At 39.6% G+C, this 18,444-nt stretch overlaps 1 protein-coding gene across 1 annotated transcript; it reads left to right on the top strand.

Moving 5' to 3' along the window:
• Positions 1-2,579: 2,579 nt before the first annotated feature.
• LOC145442799 (uncharacterized) lies at positions 2,580-14,764 on the top strand. The gene is made up of 5 exons (XM_080320809.1): positions 2,580-4,941; positions 10,311-10,605; positions 10,678-10,947; positions 13,011-13,494; positions 14,448-14,764. The coding sequence occupies exons 1-5, from the start codon at positions 4,194-4,196 to the stop codon at positions 14,757-14,759; spliced, it is 2,109 nt and encodes a 702-aa protein (XP_080176935.1). The 5' UTR covers positions 2,580-4,193; the 3' UTR covers positions 14,760-14,764.
• The last annotated feature ends 3,680 nt before the right edge of the window (positions 14,765-18,444 follow it).

The following is an 18,444-nucleotide window of genomic DNA, read 5'->3' as shown; positions in this document are numbered from 1 at the left end:
AAGCGACGGCCGAGACCAATGTCCAACGTTTTTCGAACAAAGAGAATAATTCCTCGACCCAGCGGGGGTGGATTACAGGACAAAGGCGCTGTGCATGTCTACGAGGCGACATGGCTGTTTTCGAAAGCGAAATTGTCGCTCCTCGGCACAGCAGGATCACAAAACAAAAGGCGCTATGCAGTCTACGCGGCCGCATGTCTATTTTCGAAAGCGCGATTGATTATCGTAAATTAGATCTTGGACAAAGCGACGATAGCAGCGCGTCGTATAATACCCGAGCTAAGTAGTTATAGTATACTATAAACCTGATCCTCGCGCCGCCAACGATCCGTAACCACAATTCTAATACCGCGACAGTCCATACACAATTATACACCATACCGAGAGCTTTCAAGGTATCTGTCGACGGGCTTCGAGCGATCGTCGACACGTGACCCGTGCTCTGTGACCCGTAACAATAGCGAGGGCTTTATTTACATGGGTGTCCTCGAGAACTCGAGTTGACCCGTATATTTATAACCATAACAGATCATCTCCCCTGCTACAATCTCGATCAATAACAAGTAGAGTACGTTTCCAGTATGACACAGACCGTAGGCGTCACTATGCACAGACAAACGTAAGAAACCGGTAATCCACTTTGGCGATACATCTGCTCGGACGCGCGTTGACAATCCACCTAAACACGCGCCGGGATCTCACGTACGGACCCGAAGGAACAAATACTATACTGTTGTTGTTCGTAGGGGGAAATATAACAATACTATACTGTTGTTGTTCGGGGGAAATATAAAAAATACTAGTAAGTGCATACCATTGAAATTAAATGTCAATCCATTGTTGTTCGAGGGGAAAATATAATAAATAATACACAAGTCTCGTGTCCAGAAGTCAGGCGAGGTAGAATCAGGAGTGGAGAAGTACAAGTAGAAGTACTCATGTCTGAGTACAAAGGTCAATCCAGATTCTTTGTTCGTTTTCTCTCTAATTATTCCCCCTTTTTTAATTGCCGCACAGTCAGAAGGGAAATCCCCTCGAGTATTGCTGCAAAACTGAGAATGTGCTAATTCTTACACTATCTTTTATCTTGATAATCTTTGTTTGTTTGAGTAAATAGGGTGCATGCGCGAGTTCCGCACATTTCCTATACTACTTACCTCACCCATCTATCAGCACATCTTATTGTGCATTTAAAGATAAAAACGCCAAATTTATAACCAGAAATACAATCGAAAATAATAGTCTTATTTTAAAGTATATAATAGTTTCTTTTGTATTTTAGCTTTTTGTAGTTACACAACCTTCGTTTGATATTTCATCACAGCACTGACGATTCATTCTGACAGGATTCTAATTGGTCAGATCTGAGATCTACACAATGTGCTATGGCAAGGCGCAGTGATCCAATAATTGTGATTTGCGGTGCTTTTAAGTCTGCCCCATGAGACTTGATGAGTAATCAGTCCTCTCCATGAATGAGGAATTTGCTACTTACTTCATTCCACAGCCCTGCTGCATGGGACTTTATTAGGGATTGTGTGAACCTCTGAAAGGTTCAGGTACTGTGTGAACGCGAACATTTTTGAAGGTTCTGTACGAACGCGAACGTGAGCCTCATGACGTCACGCGACGTCATATTGCTACTTCCAACCCTATATTTCAGTGAAGTGACAACCTATATTAATTTACACGATACCTAGCGACGACTCGGGCCACATAATACCACAATGCTGAAGTACATATACTATTGGCTTCCAAGGGAATATAAGCTTACGCCTTAACGGTCTAGGCCAGGCCGGACAATATCCGGCGTCTGCGTAATGCTTCGTTGATATTGAGATGAGCGTAAAACAGGGTTTCTATACTTGCTACCGATATTACCTAATGAACAAGTTATACAGCAGCAGCCAACACCCAAATCGCTTGGATTTGGTTTTTATGATACGGTAAACATATAAAGTCAAGACTGAGCCCGTACGCCTGCTAGATTTTTTACATCAGACAACGATAAGAACCTCATTGATTGGTTGAATAAGCGTCATTCGCTGACTACATCTAGTCTATTTCGCTCTTGATGTTGTGTACATGCGGGTCAAGTTCAAAGCAGAGAGTCACTAAACATTCACTAACGGAAAGCTGGAGATTTCGAGCAAACTTTTGGTACAAAGCAAGTAGACATTTTGAGATTGTCCAAGTGCATGCACGTTTAGTGTTGAATTTGTTATGCTGCCAGCGCCATGCATAGTGTGAACCGCAGTTGAAATACATTAAATTTCAAACAAAGATATTATAATGAAGTAGAAATTGAAATATATGAAAAGGGTTCACAATGTAGAACCTAGCAACCAACCAAGGTTCGTTTGTTAACGTGAACCTCTAGATTTTTGAGGTTCACACACAGAACGCGAACGTGAACCTCACGTTCACACAGAGGTGTTCAGTAACGAATTACTTCTACTTTTTGGAATTACTCAAGTAGTTTTCCTCTACTTCTGGTACTTACTGAAATAGCTCTGATTTTCACTATTTCTGCTTCGTAATATTTTGTGATCTACTTAATTACGTTTCGCTATTTTCAGGGCTGTTTTCACGGAGTACCAACATTTAATATTCGAAAAATTTGAGTAAAGCCCAGAACTTTTGTTGCGCTTCGCGCACTGTAGTTATGGAGTGACGAATACGTTTTCACGAAAATATCAGTGAATATAATTTAAGTACCGGATTGCTTATGGTTCCGCTCACACCGCGTTGTCACCCTCCCCAATATCAAATATTTCATCACAGTAAATATGGCCCACCATAACGTGTGAACCATTTCGCAATCTAGCAATTACCTATCCTATCGTTATCTAGTAGCCCATGACGTGTCCTGCTAATCTGACTTTCAGGAACGTTACACCTAATTTAGCAGACCACCTTTGAATCTTTATGGACAAAAGACATGAAATATATTTTCCGCTTTTTAGAAGTGGTATTTGTATTTCACTTTCAATTCCGAGTATGATACTCGGAGTATCATACTTTCAGTTCTAATTACTTCAATTATTTTCAGTTTTCTGTCTGCAGAACAATGTTCAAGCATAAAACAAGTGTAGTAATGCCTCCGAAAATAAATCTACACTAAATCTAAATTTTACGATCCACAATATTTGTTATTAACGTATACCAATCTCCCAAAGTGTTGAAACCGTATCCGATGGGGTAGGGCGCCATGCCATGATATTTTCTAAAATAATGAGGTCTTCTAGTAAACAAAGGGTTAGCATCGCATTTTAATAACAATACCATAATTTGCATCCCATGGTGCGAAAGACTGCTTATTCTGTCGAAAATGGCTTCCTCCTGGGATGCATCAATCCGAATCAAGCTCTCTGCACCTTTCGCATAGGTCAATTTGCAGATTTTGACAGTCTATGCGAAAACTACTTACTTTCTTCTATACCTACTACTTACTACTATACAAAACTACTTACTTATTTCAGTAGATTTAAAGTCAGTGAATTCTACTTCTACTTCAAGTAGTTTTAGTTGGCTTATGGGAGAAGTACTTCTACTCGTACATGGGTAGATTTTTTTCGTCACTACTTCTACTTGAGTAGATTTCTCGACTACTTTGACCACTTTTGCGTTCACACCATCCCTAGTCTGTATGATAATAAATGAACCTACGATAAATTGCGATATAATGGCATTCAATACACCATCGACGAACACAGGTCATTCGTTTGTGGAATGACCTATCTGGGTGGTGGATTGATATTTAAGAACAACACTTAGGTGAATAGGTCTCAGTCATGTGTGACACTGTGGTATACGCCGTGTGGTCGTATTCTATGAAAGAGAGAGAGGGAAAAAGAGAGAGAAAGAGAGAGAAAGAGAGAGAGAGAGGGGGGAGAAAGAGAGATAAAGAGAGATGAAGAGAGAGAGAGAGAGATAAAGAGAGCGTGAGTGAGAGAGAGAGTTTTATTGAATAAAATTGCAGTCAAAAATAAAATACACCCTGCCTAGATGAGACAGTGTACACCAGGACTTCCTTCTTTTTCAGGTACCCCACTACTAGAACTGTCGAATCATTCAACAATTCTATAATTACTTTGGAGATCGACATTAAAAGTTCGGATTACGGCGAAAGAGGTGTTTTTCTCGCTAATGTATCCACAGATTCAACAATATCGAATCTACCGCGACGATTCATGGTAAGAGATATCATCGGCGAAACCATATTCATCACGAATTACCGCTTCAAGTGGATACAAGCTAGGCGATTTTGCAAAGACAAGGGTCTGGACTTGTGCCCACGGCATCAAGATCACGTCTGCTCCAAATACCACCCGTTTTCGCACGAAGATGTCAAGATGTCTATTCAATATATCCCAGTTCTTCCATACAACACATGGGGTCAAGTGACTGTCATCGGAAAGGAATCCTGTGAGACTGACGTGTCAGGACCGCCGTTCTGGGGAATCGGCAAGAGCGAGTGCCCTCCTCAAGGGTGCGAGTCGAAAAGTTATATTTATTGCTGCGATTCCGACAGCAACTATAAACTGACGAAATACGAGCCTATTTATGTATTCGTGTTTACGGCGAGAGATGCGAACGGTACTGTGTACTATCGTTTTTCTGAATGGGACATCGATGAATTCTACGATACCAATTACAATTTCGGGCACCGGTGGAGCGATTTCTGGAAGGAGGCCCGTAGAAACTTGGGAGATGTGAGTAAATTCACGGCATCGACTTCCTATTCCCGGAGAACACCGTCGGCATTATACGTGTGCCATAAGACCATCGATTCAGATGTATACCGGAATGTACAGAAGTACAGATACATGTTGGATTTAAAGCCCTGTCAACATCCCTGGAAGTATAAATATCACGTATACGTTTCTAAGAAGCCGAAGTTGGGTCTGCGACCTCTATACGTTGGACAATCAAAACACGGTAAGTAAAGCTCTTAACGAAGCGATTTGGACACTATATAATATAAAGTCCAGCCTCACGTTGAAAACGAACCAAAGACGAAATAGGTCGCGTCCACTATCATCCATAATCTACTAAGACGTAAGCACCAAGGAACAAACACGTTATACCCAGTGTTGGGATGACTCGAGTCAATTTTTTCGTATGACTTGACTTGACTCGAGTCACTTTGCAAAACCGACTTGACTTGACTTGACTTGACTCGGCGCTCCAGAAATGTGGATTGACTCGTGACTCGGAGCAAAATTTGCGAGTCAATTTCAAGTCATGAAGTAAACGGAGTCGATAAATCACCCTATCTTATGTATGTTCGCCACTGCTGCTCATTATTACGTCAGAAGTATAAACTTTGCTCGTAATTGCGTAAGAAGTATCCACACTTAGGGCTGGGCACAATGATTCGAGTACTCGAATCTAAATCGAGTAAATATTTTAATGATTCGTGTCGAGTAGTAAAAGACGATTTTTTCGAGTACTGAAATCATACGCTCCTAGCCACCGAAAGATGTTTTATCAACTAGAATTATGGTTTCGATACTATTTTCCGCTGTGGAAGCCTTAAAACCTTGATTGGCCTATCCCAGCATACGAAACATATAATACAAAGCTACTATCGTCACTGGAAATAACACATTTCCGAAGTAATGATCCTCCCACAACATTGTCACGAAGTGCAATGAAATCGGTAGGGTCGCAAAAATACCAAAGTATATTTATTATGTTGGATAACAGGCATTATATGCTTTGTGGTGGCTTGAAAGGTACATATTTGAACTTTGACATAGTATATTCTGTTATGACGTCATGATGAGTGATACTCGAATACTCGACTCGACTCGAAGCATAATACGTGATTCAGAATCGAATCACTCAGGTACTCGATTTTGCCCAGCCCTACGACATAATATATAGATATTCGACGCAGGCCTACAATGTGATTGTAAGAACATCCGCCATGCTGTATATCAGCTTATCAAATCAATACACTCCGGACGCTACTACCTCGCAGCACGATAATAATCACCACTTTGCCTATATTTTCAAATACTAACTGATGTATTGATGTTTGGTTATGTTTAGTTAAATTCCATTGCTATCTGCTTATAGCCTACCTACAGCATGTTAGCGTAGGTTGTAGCTAAAATCAGGACGAAAACAGCAATTCGTCCCACCCACCCCACTCCAAACGTTGGTCTTAGGCCCCCATAGGGTGGTCAATGTTCAAGTTGATGACTGAATTCCGATGGTCAGATCTACCGGTAGAGCTGGAGGGGGGGGGCACGTAATTAACAATTATAATATCTGGTATTGTTGTATTACTTTATTGTATGTTGTTTATTCGTGACCTCCCGTCTGTTATATAATCAAAAGATATTGTAGTCGCCCAAACCTAGCAGATTGCATGAAAAACTTTCCTGAGACGAGAGACGCACACACAGATTGTCTTAATTCGTCTGTGGGTGCCCCGGTTGGCATTTGTGATATGGGGCTCAGATTGGAAGAACAAGACTATAAATTCGTCACGCCCATCCAGGGAGGCTATTGATAATGGACTCATAGGCCTACCCAAAGTTTCAATCAAGTTCTTTCTATGGTAACAGAGTTCGTAGAGCCGCATGTTGTTCGAAACTGCATATGTATTTTGGTGTGTCGAGGCGCGGTAATGACTGGCACCGAAATGCCTATAAATTATGTACGCTTCTTCGTAACGGGTATAGCAGTGGTTCTCAACCTTTTTGCCTTCGCGGACCCCTTTTGGACCGCCACGGACCCCCGCAGACCCCCGGAAGTTTTAGTTCAAATTTAGGTCAATTATCGTGCAATAGTCTTGTGCCAATGATATCTATAGGCTAGTGATAAACAGCAACAAAATGACTTTTCATGTATATAGCATCATATTATTTATGTAGAAAGTGGGTTGACTTATAATGTCAAAGTGAATTTTGCAACTTCATTTCTTGGAATACGTGGTCGTGTCTTGAAAATCCGCAGCTTCGATGTCATATGAACGAGTGCCGAAAATACATTTCCACAAAGATAGGTAGCGGCGAATGTAATAATAACGCGTGACGCTTCCGACGATGCATATTTGGGTATGATCGCAACGAATATGACACCAAAATTGGAAAACAATATTTTTAAAGAACATATTACGTCAAGCCTGGTCATTTCTATCACGCAGCTCATTTTGAAGTTATCGTGGAAAAACGGTTATGTATATCACATCAGAAAATTGATTTTTGTAAACATTTCGGAGTCACCGTGATTGTCCTTACTAATCCAACTTTTATTTTTTCCACAATCCCAAACAAAATATCTCGAAACAGCAAAATATATGTATCACGGCTATTCGTAATTCACCAATGAAAATGAAACTGCATAGTAGGATATTTCATCTCATATGGCCATTCTGCTGATGTGAGTTCTGGAGTTTTACTAGTAATGAAGCGAGACTGTCTCGCGATTTTGCTAATTAAAAAAAATACAAATTAGGTTATCAACTATTTTGTAAATTTAGAGGCTTCGCGGGCCCCCTGAAAATGCTTCGCGGACTCCCTGTTGCGAACCATTGGGGTAAAGGTATGCATTTCAAAATCAAGTTATCTAGAGTCATTAAATCGAGAAGCTCGAATGCAGGGTTGTAACCAAGTCACATGGTTCCGAGTCACGAGTCAATCTTACTTTTGTGGTTTTGACTCGAGTCAAGTCGAGTCATTTTCAGTTCATCACCGAGTCGAGTCCGAGTCCAAGTCACCATTTAAAGGGTCAAGTCCGAGTCATAGTGTTATGACTCGAGTCGAGTCGAAGTCACAGTATTGAAGTCATGTTCAACTCATGTTTTCAATCCTGCTTGGGTGATATCGAATTCCGATGCTACAGATAGACAAGACAGGCCGCCAAAATGATCAGTCTACTAATCTCAGAACTTAAAATCAAATATCTGTCTTGTCAGTCCGATATACATCACAAATACAAGCATTCAGTTTTTATTTCGATCACATCGACGGCAGCTCACAAATAGCTGATAGAGAACCAACGAATTCACGTCTACATGCTATCTGATAAAGAATCAACGAGTTCGCGTCAGAGCTAATAGAGAATCAACAAATGCATGTTTATGTCTGGAGAGGTATTTTCACCAGGCCAGCATGCTGTAAAAGCGTGCATGTATATCTATGTGCACTGTGCAGTGACAAAAGAACAGATATCTTTTGATATTACTAAAGGTTTTCCCAATTGCATTACAGACAGACTACATCGCATGTACAGCATTGGAGAAATTATTGTACAACGGGGCTGTTCAAAATCATTTTTTCAAATTTTCCGAATACTTCTTTAAATTGTACATAGTAATACTACATTGTGGAGTCATGCTCATGTCACATCGATAGGATTATTTATCAGCCTAATGCCTGTGCGCAATGCATCACTGATCTATGTAAACATCGTACACCTGCTGGTTTCCAACCGTTTATGGTCGCGACTCCATTTCCAATATGAAAATGTTCCGTGGCCCAGCTCAAAATTTGATAGGCTGATTACTAATTAAAGGTCGACACATTTGCCCAGACTTATCCACGGCATATTTGGAAACTGATTTGATTGCATTCAACATCTTCGCGAACCCCATAATAAAGGAAAACAACCCCCAGGTTTAGAACATCTATCTTTGAATAAAGCACCGAAACGGCGTAAACCGAATCTACGTATATACCGCTATCTTGTAACTGTAATTGCGATTACAATTAGACTTATTTCTGTAAATGAATGTTATTTGATCGCAGTTTTTGCGAGGGTATGGTAGTCCCCATATTAAAGCCGACATATGTGATACTAAATCGCGCGTAGCGCGATCAACAATTTCACGTAGCATAAATCTACCCAAATATAATATTGTTTATGTTGATTTAGGAAAAAAATATGAGCTTGCTTAAAAATTCCAGACATTTCGGCATATTTTCGAAATTCATCCGGGACGCAGTTTTAACAGTGAAATTCCGGACATGTCCGGGAAATTCCTGACGTCTGGCAAGCCTACCTTAGAATAGACCCACCTCTACTGAATACACGTTCCACTGGTGCACCAGATGCAGGATTCGACAAGCATTTTTGACCCACACTGAAGAGCATTGGATACTCATTCTTTCTATAGTCGCCGATAAATGCAAAGAATCATGGCGTTCAAATCTGGACAAGAGCTTATCAGTCTAGCTCAGCGGTTCTCAACTTGGGAGGATCTATTACACTTTCATTACTGGATCATTTTGTGCAATGCATTGCTAATATGTACCATTGTCAGTTGTTTTTACGGCGGCATATCTGATATCAGACGAGTGCATCGCAAGCAGTGGTGACAAATAACGATGGCGGCAGAATTCGTCAGTTACGTTGATCTAGCAATTACGATTTGCAAAATTCTACATCTTCAAGTCATATAAACTAAGCCGAGTCAATGACTTGGGTCGAGTCATGCGTAATGACTCGAGTACAGGTCGAGTCAATCCAAATATTGACTCGAGTCGAGTCGAGTCATTTTCCCATTTCAAGAAAATGACTCGAGTCAAGTCGAGTCACAAAAAAATTGTGACTCGAGTCTGACTCGAGTCGAGTCATGACTCGAGTCATTACAACCCTGCTCGAATGATTTTTTAAATTTATTTAAATCTCTCGAAAACACTAAAATAATTTATGTTCATTTACGATATACTTTTGAGTCCCCTTCGTGCTCGCTCCTCACCCTATTGGGGAGTTTTGGGGTGCGGCAGTTACGGACTTGGCAAGAATGCAAATCATTGGGTGCGATAAATCGTCCCCTATAAAGCTGGGAAATGGGTACATTATGACGTGACGAGCAATTAACGTATTATTTATGCAAGAAATTTATTATCTCACTAGGTCTTTTCACCGCAATCCTTATATTGCCTTCCAATACATCTTCTAAGATTAGTTTTAAAATGCAAAGTAAAAGTAATCGTGAGTAATCATGATTACTTTTCCAATGTATTCGTAATCGTATTCGACTACTGATTTTGCTGTCATCGTAATCGTAATCGCGTGATTCAGAAGTAGTCGTAATCGCAATCGATTACATTCATGAAGTAATCACCCAATGTCTGGTCACCACTATAATTCACCACATATCATGATCCATAATCAATAATGCAATAATGAGTTTTCAAATTGATGAAATACGAATCATGTACATCCGCAATGATCACAAATATGAATAAGGTGCAGTAGAAAGGATAGCGCATAAACTTAGACGTGCACAGTTTAAGCAAAATTTTAGTAATCAAACCCTTTACACAAATATCCACCATTTTTCCTAGGTCACGGTAGTCGCGTCAGCACACTACCGCCCTGTTGTGGATACACTGACCCAAAATCAGACTTTGTGATATACGCCGAATATAAAGGGCGGGATACTAAACGCACCGAGTCGGAAATATGCAGTAAGTTCTCATTTGCCGACGCGACTTTCAATGCAACAAGCGTGACCTCAAAATCATGGGCGCGAAGGGCGAGGTGGCCGATATATTGTAAATGGAGGATCAACGCGAATCCGGGAAACGGAACCGGCCTCACAATCAAGTACTCTATCAGCGGTGGTTATCATCAATGCAGGTGTGTTTATGAGTAGCCTATCGAGTTTCTCATATTATGCAGTAGGCCTATACATTTGAAATTTGGTTTAAGGTACAATTACCTCCGAATGCAAAACCCGAGGACCGGCAGGATATTTTCTGAAGCGAGTTTATGCGATCGATCGGGTTCTTTCACTACCGATGACAGTTCCGTTGAACTAATACTATCCGTTGAGCGTGAAGAGCGTTTTTCATTCTCGCTGACGTATTCGACCGCCGAGAAGTCGCTGCCGACACCGGAAGGTTTCGAAGTAACCAGCGAAAACCGGACCTGGGAGTACGCCAGGAATTTCTGTCGCGAGAGATCGCTGGAGTTATGCACGTAAGCCTGAATGACCTCTCCGCATAATATATTTGTTATGTCATTTATTGGCATTCTGCGCACATGCCCATAACTAATCAAGTCAAATAGCGTGACAGTCATCTAAGCAGCGAAGTCAATAATCTAATTCTCATTTGAGTTGCTTCTGTTCGTCTTTCGTATTCATGGTATTTCGACGACTATGTTCATTTTACAGCAGGTCGATATACCTTGTTTTCGTAACTAAATTTATTCGTTAACCCACATCAAGATGTGATAACATACTTTACTCCAGGGGTCTCTAACGCAAACCTGCTCGGGGTTGAATTCCCTAGTTTGTGATGGTGCCTCTGGCCGCAGCACCATTAATTGGAGTATTCAATTTTTTTCCAAGTATGTCTTATTTGCAGAGGTGGTCAGTAACAAAGTACTTCTACTTTTTGGAAGTACTCAAGTAGTTTTCCTCTACTTCTGGTACATACTCAAGTAGATCTGATTTTATCTACTTCTACTTCGTAATATTTTGTGATCTACTTACTTACTTTTCGCTATTTTCAGTTTGTCAAGTAGAAGTAGTGTGATCCCCCAATACGAAAGATAGCCTGAGGAATTTCGGGGCTGTTTTCACGGAGTACCAACATTTAATATTCATAAAAGTCAACTAAAGCCCAGAAATTTTGTTGCGCTTCGCGCATAGTAGTTATATGGAACGACAAATATGTTTTCACGAAAGTATCAGCGAATATTATTTAGGTACCGTATTGCTTGATTTCGCTCACACCGCATTGTCGCCCATATCAAATATTTCATCACAGTAAATATGGCCCACCATAAGATTTGAAACTACCGTTTCGCAATCTAGCAATTACCTATCATATCGCAATCTAGCAGCCCATGACGTGTCCGGCTAATCTTAATCAGGCAAATGCGTTTTTTTAAACGTTACACCTGTTTTAGCAGATCACCTTTGAAGCGTTATGGACAAAAACATGAAATATATTTTCCGCTTCTTAGAAGTGGTATTTATATTTCACTTTCAATTCCGAGTATCATACTTTGAGTTCTAATTACCTTGAGTTCTTTTGTCTGCAAACATACTTGTTGAAGCATAAAAGCAAGTGTATATAGTAATGCCTCTGAAATTAAAGCTACACTAAATATAAATTTTACGATCCACAATATATGTTATTAACGTATACTAATCGCGCAAAGTGATGAAACCGTATCCGATACAACGTCTCCGTATTGCTCTTCACCTAAACTTGGGATCTTATAATATGGGGTAGGGCGCCAAGCCATGATATTCTGTAAAACGGGGTTTTCTAGTAAACAAAGGGTTAGTATAGAATTTTCATATCAATACTGTAATTTGCATCCCATGATGCGAAAGAATGCATATTGTGTCGAAAATTGATACCTGCTGGGATGCATCATTACGAATCTAGCTATCTGCACCTTCCACATAGCTCAATTTGCAGCTTTTGACAGTCCATGCGAACAAATTAAGACTTTTTTCCAAACTACTTACTTACTTGAGTAGATTTAAAGTCAGTCTATTCTACTTCTACTTAAAGTAGTTTTAGGTGGCTTACGGAAGAAGTACTTCTACACGTACTTCAATAGATTTTTTCACCGCTACTTCTACTTCTACCTGAGTAGCTTTCTTGACTACTTCGACAACCTCTGCTTATTTGACGGGACCTTGCAGACTGACATTCCACACACATCGTGAAAATGTGAGTTCATATTGTGAATTCGCGCGTGGCACGATATGGATCACATTGTAATTTTTGAATAAAATTTAATTTGTAGGCTACTTGGCATAGTTTGTAAAAAATATTAGATATAGATACCAGCATGACAGGGTATAAATGCGTCATGACATCGTAAAAGCTGTCACGTTATAATTTTGCATCTCGCTTGACATTTGGCGTGCCACAATTATAGGTGGAATATTTTAAAATTTAACGAAGATTGATCTGATATCAGAGAATTAGAGCAGTATATGTATGTTCATATGTTCTTTTATAATGTTTACATAACCAGCTATATAGAAAGCATTTTGAATATACTTTACATCACAGTCGAGAGCAGATATGCCCATCAGGAAGGTATCCGTACGGGGGAATCCGTGACAGCTGGATCGCAGTGGCTGATCGTTTCAATGAATGGATCAAAACGACTTACACGCATCTTCCAAACGTCTTTCATATGTGCCAACCTGTGTCTCTTCACGACGGGCCTCCTATCTGGAGTGTGGAGATGGATCCCAAACGTGACATTGTGTATTGTTGCGATGGGCCAAAAGTGCACTTACCGAAATCGGAGACTGTTCGGGTAAATGTCGGGTTCAATCGTTTGAAAGGAGGAGTGTATTGGTTCGGAAAGGCGGATAAGTGGGAATCACCCGCTTATGACGATGGATATAACCCCGATTATCCGTATAACGATTATTTGGTTAACACGTACTATTCGTGGAAGCCTCCGAGTACGATAAATGGTTCCGTGGCGACCACGGTGGATTATTTCAAGCTGTCATCACAATATGTGGAAGGAATTTTCGATCGGGTAAATACAGCATAATTTCTGGTCATATGGTCATATGATATATTTTAGTTCATGATAAAATCCATTTGGCAAGGGTGATATTTTTGCTCCTTGAAATAAACCAGTGGTTCTCAGCCTGTTTCCTGCCGCTAACCACGCCGAGGAGCTATGATATGGATTATTAGGATTATTAATGGTTGAATTAGCAATATAGTTGACACGGAAATAAATGCGGCACTCGAGCTAATCCGCTGCTGTTTGAGGCAAAATTATTTTGATGGTTGCAAGAGTTTCTTCTCCCTAAGATGATCCAGGCGTGGTGTAACTGTTTCGAATTATGTATCTATGTATTCGATGAAGACATGCCTTACATCTGAAAAAATTGAGTTAACGATTTATGAAAACTGTAATTTTACTTAGAAATAAATGCACTTACTGCGTACCACCTGAAATTACTTGGCGCATGACCAGTGGAAATGATACACGAACCACTGTACTCAAACGAACTTACTTCCCCAACTGCGGAGCCAACTCGCGTATAAACATTGAATTGGATGCCTGCACCATATATGCAGCTAAGAGGTTTTGTATTATCTTCATGCAATCATTATATATGGAGAAAATTTAAAGTCAAACCAACTCCAGTTAATATAAGCCATGTCCTGCTGGTTTCTTCGGTGTTTCCTCCTCTTGTCATGATAAAGTGCTATGTAATTTTACCCAAGATGAATTGTCTCTCCCCTCGTCCACGGGGCAACATAGTGTTACCGTCCTTGGCATATTGAGTATGCGTACTTTGACATGAGCTATACATTCATTCGCAAGTAGTTTGAGTGTGCCTCAAAATGCACTATTCCGGTGGTGCTCGGACAAAATTTACATTGAATGGACTACTCTTGTAAACTGAATATATCAATAAGCCAATCAGGTGTCATGTTGTTGATTATGAAATATATTACACTTATACATTTCAGGTAGTGTATTTTTGCCTTACTCCACCTGCATCTATTGACTCCGTCTACTTCGAAAATTACTACAAGGCCAGTCTCGAGCAATGCCGTTTGCCCTGGAAACACGCCTTCCATCTTTATGGCGGTCGCACACCGAATATAAACGCATCTGTCGCTATATCGTTCGGAAAAGGCGGAGGCCCACAAGAGCTATCATGTTGCGAGAAGAATCCAGATAACTTCACGATTCATGTGATAGATGCAGGAAGATTAGATTCATACACTCACCCGGTCGCTAGCGATGAATATTATTACGAAATATATTTTTCTGATTAGGTGTGTCGCTACACTCTAAGTTTTGAAGTGTTGCTCAACCCGGAAAATTGAACACGAAACGTGATCCAAAAATTGAACGCCTAGAAGTGTTGCGAAGTGTTTAAATTAAAAGTGTTTACCTAAAAAGTGTTCAGTCTCAAAGTGGCTGATTGACTAGTCACCGGAACGCAGGGCTCAAAATAAAATCAGATTTTATTGATTCATGAATAAATGACGCTTATAATACCCAACCTGGGTGATTAAATACGTGCAAACATTGAAATTTCCAATAGCTGCTGTGACAGGGTTTCATAAATCCAGATCAGCAGTTAAAACCGTAGTCGGAAAAAACGGAATAAAACCGGAATAGTCCATGAAATTACGAACATCACAAATGATTAAGACTTAAGAGCAAACTCACTACAAATATCATGTAACTCGCTCAATCATGAAAATGAATGCATAGGGAATTAGGGATAGTGATAACAAAATATCATTTAGTTTCTTAAACTTTCGTGATAGGGGCATGGAATCAAATTCATTGGTTACGTCCGTTAGCGGAAAACATGATCAGCACAAATCATTAGCGGAAAACATGATCAACACAAATCATTACAACTTATTTAAAACTGATCAAATTATGGCTTGTAAATTTCTAATTTTATTGTAAACAAACAATGAATGTATCAGTATCACTACCACTACCACGATAAAAAACCGTAAGTATTTTTTTACTCTTAATGTAATTGGGCCTGCTAACCAGGCATCAAAAATATTATAGGGCTTGCATTAGAAGTATTTATATCAGGTTAATGCCAATCACTTTTGTTTAAATAACAAAGAAATCGTTTCGTTTCTTTGAGTCCATACAAATTTTGCAGATTTACAGAAAAAATTTTGTTGTTATTTACCAGTCTGCTGCAAAATATGAAATCTGGAAGTCATTAGGGCAGTGGTTCTTAAACATTTTTGGACACGTTCCCATATGATAGCAAAAAATTTCACACACCCCTTATCGTGCTATCATAAAATTAAAAAAAGCAACCAGAACGCTAGAAATCCCAACGGATAGTTGGATGGCAGTGACGGTAATGGTTGTTGATGAGAGAATATTCAAATAATAAATTCTGACCATACACAGAGAAATAACTACAAGCTGCCATGTGCGAAAAAGATTTTAGTTGACAGCGGCTTCACGCCCCTTCAAACGCTTTCTCCTGTTTGAGAACCACTCCTTTAGGGTATGACAATCCAATGCATAGCAGCTCAAAACGTCAACAATGTTTCTGAATACTCCATTTTCACTGAAGCAGTTTTATATTCTTGCCATCAGCTGCAATCCAGGCTCGGTCAATCTCTGATTCGTGGTGTGCCATGGTGTTTGTTTCTTTTCTACTGGTCGACTCCAAGTTGCGCTCCTTGAAAATGTGATTAAATTCCAAAGTTTTGAATATGTCAATGAAAATTTTAAATTTTATGCGGAAATAAATATAAATATTTCACACATGCAGGTTACACAAGCTTAGGAAAGGCGCTCGGATACATGTGAAATCCTATCACTGACAAGGATTAAAATTAGCATAACGACTAATGAAAATATCTTGAATCAGGTCTGCGTTTTTTTTTCAATTCGGCCATTTTGACATTTACATTTACATTCAGACGCACAGGCAACAGTGAGAATGCAGAACTGTCACTCAGAATGACATTCATAGCAGAACGTCGCAGGTCTATGTAAATTTGTATGGTCCACAAAAAAGAAAGATTACGGTACCTGTTTCAATATGACATGCGCTTGGGTCTTGGATTATATTCGTTTGTCTCTCAATTTGGCTTTGAGAAGAAGACAGTTGACTTCATCAACCTCGTTTTGCTGAAAATGTAATTGATTGCAAACAAGATCCGACAATAAATATAGTAGAATCGTTATTCCTATGGGTTCGGATTTCCATTATAATAACTGACATACGGTAGGCTTTACATATAACTTTGATTCTAAGAATAGCTGCTTTGAATTGAGACGAGAAAATATACCAGACAAAGGACACATTGATTGTCTGTAGTAGAAAAACTTTGTGACATCTTAACGAAGGTGTTGAATACTTTTCCTTCATTGCAGTAGTTGTAACTGTTCTCAATCTTTTAAAATCCTTCATTCCTGATTAAATTTAATTAACGAAATTATTTGGAATTAGCACAACATGGGAAATGATCTCCATTTGATGTTCCAAGTATAGTTCAGTAAGCAGTAGTTTAAATACAAGTTACACCAGCTCTCTACATTCAACAACACCACAGTTCAATGTACACAGATCAAGCCTCTCTTCAGCTCATATCGCATATATGGATAGTTTTTGAGAAAATTGGGACTGCAAAAACCAGCACGTTACATAATCAATGGTGATATATGAAATGAATAAATAGACTTACATAATCACATGTTTCCATGGGTTCTTGAGGCAAAAGTATGTATCGCAAAAGATGACTGCACCGGCACAAAATCCGTTTAGATGATTGCTCACGTCACTATCAACATTGTCTGTTAGCACAGGCACGGTAGAACCCGGGGGTCTTTTTGAAGAGTCGACATCAGTTGGATGAATTTGAGGATCAATCTAAGACTGTGGAAAAGAAAATACTAGTTTTAAAAATTTGCAATACAAGGGAACTATTCAATATTCGAACAGCTTCTTCGAGGTAAAAAAACTTCAATATAAAATTGAATAGTATATGCATATTGAAATGAGCCCGAATATTTTCGGCTGAGACTCGTCAGGGGTAATCGTCAGCAACTAGTAGAGAACTCGAAAGAACGTTGTACGTCAACAATCGTATCACAAAATATGACGTCACCAGCATTCAGTATTTACGCAGATATCAGACTGGATACAATTGTATGTGACAAAAGAGTGTCTTTCATAGAACAATAAATTATTGTAATGGAAAGTTGCATGTGACCTCACCACCAATTTTACTCCAGCACGAGTACCATACTTTCCTGGATTGTTAATCATTTTAGTGAAATTTTACCAGCAAACATTTACTCACATTCAGCAGAATCAAATTCATCATCTAAGGCAGAGGTCACCAACACGCGGCCCGCAAGGTCATATTTTGCGGCCCGCGACCTGATTTGAAATTTCGGAAGAACGATTACTAAAGCATTTTGAAATGCAGACTCCCTAATTGATAAGAGGTTGAAATTATTCTTGCTACGCGCGGTTCAATGCGAGTTGATTATAGATATTAACATATCAGTGTCCTTTGTAATCTGAGCCTCACAGTGAAAATGCGAACAGCAGAGGAAAATGTTCCGCCCCATAAAGAAATATCAATTTGCAATCGTGTTCTAGTCAAAGGGGACTATTAAGAATTGGCCCACCCAAAGATGCAGTACAGCATTAATAACTTCCCTAAATTTATTAAGAAACTTCCTGCATTAACTCTTCCGGTAAATTTGATGACATGGGCTAAGAAAGGATAAATATTTGATAGTAATATTTGAAACTATACTAATATTAATGACGAAATTCACTCAGTAATATGAAAAAGTTTTCGCGCTTCGCGCGACTAGGATATGAAGTCCTGTGGTTGTTCATAGCATTTCGGTGCGCATAGTAAGCCGATGTGAGGAAACCGATTAGTCTGGAGTTCGCCGGCAATGGACATGGACACTGGACAGTTTAATGTCGGTATCTGGCCCCCA

The sequence above is a fragment of the Botryllus schlosseri genome, chromosome 7 (genome assembly GCF_051294905.1).
Source record: "Botryllus schlosseri isolate E-star chromosome 7, Bs_hap1, whole genome shotgun sequence".
Classification (NCBI taxonomy): domain Eukaryota; kingdom Metazoa; phylum Chordata; class Ascidiacea; order Stolidobranchia; family Styelidae; genus Botryllus; species Botryllus schlosseri.
This window is presented reverse-complemented; position numbering and strand designations above follow the sequence as displayed.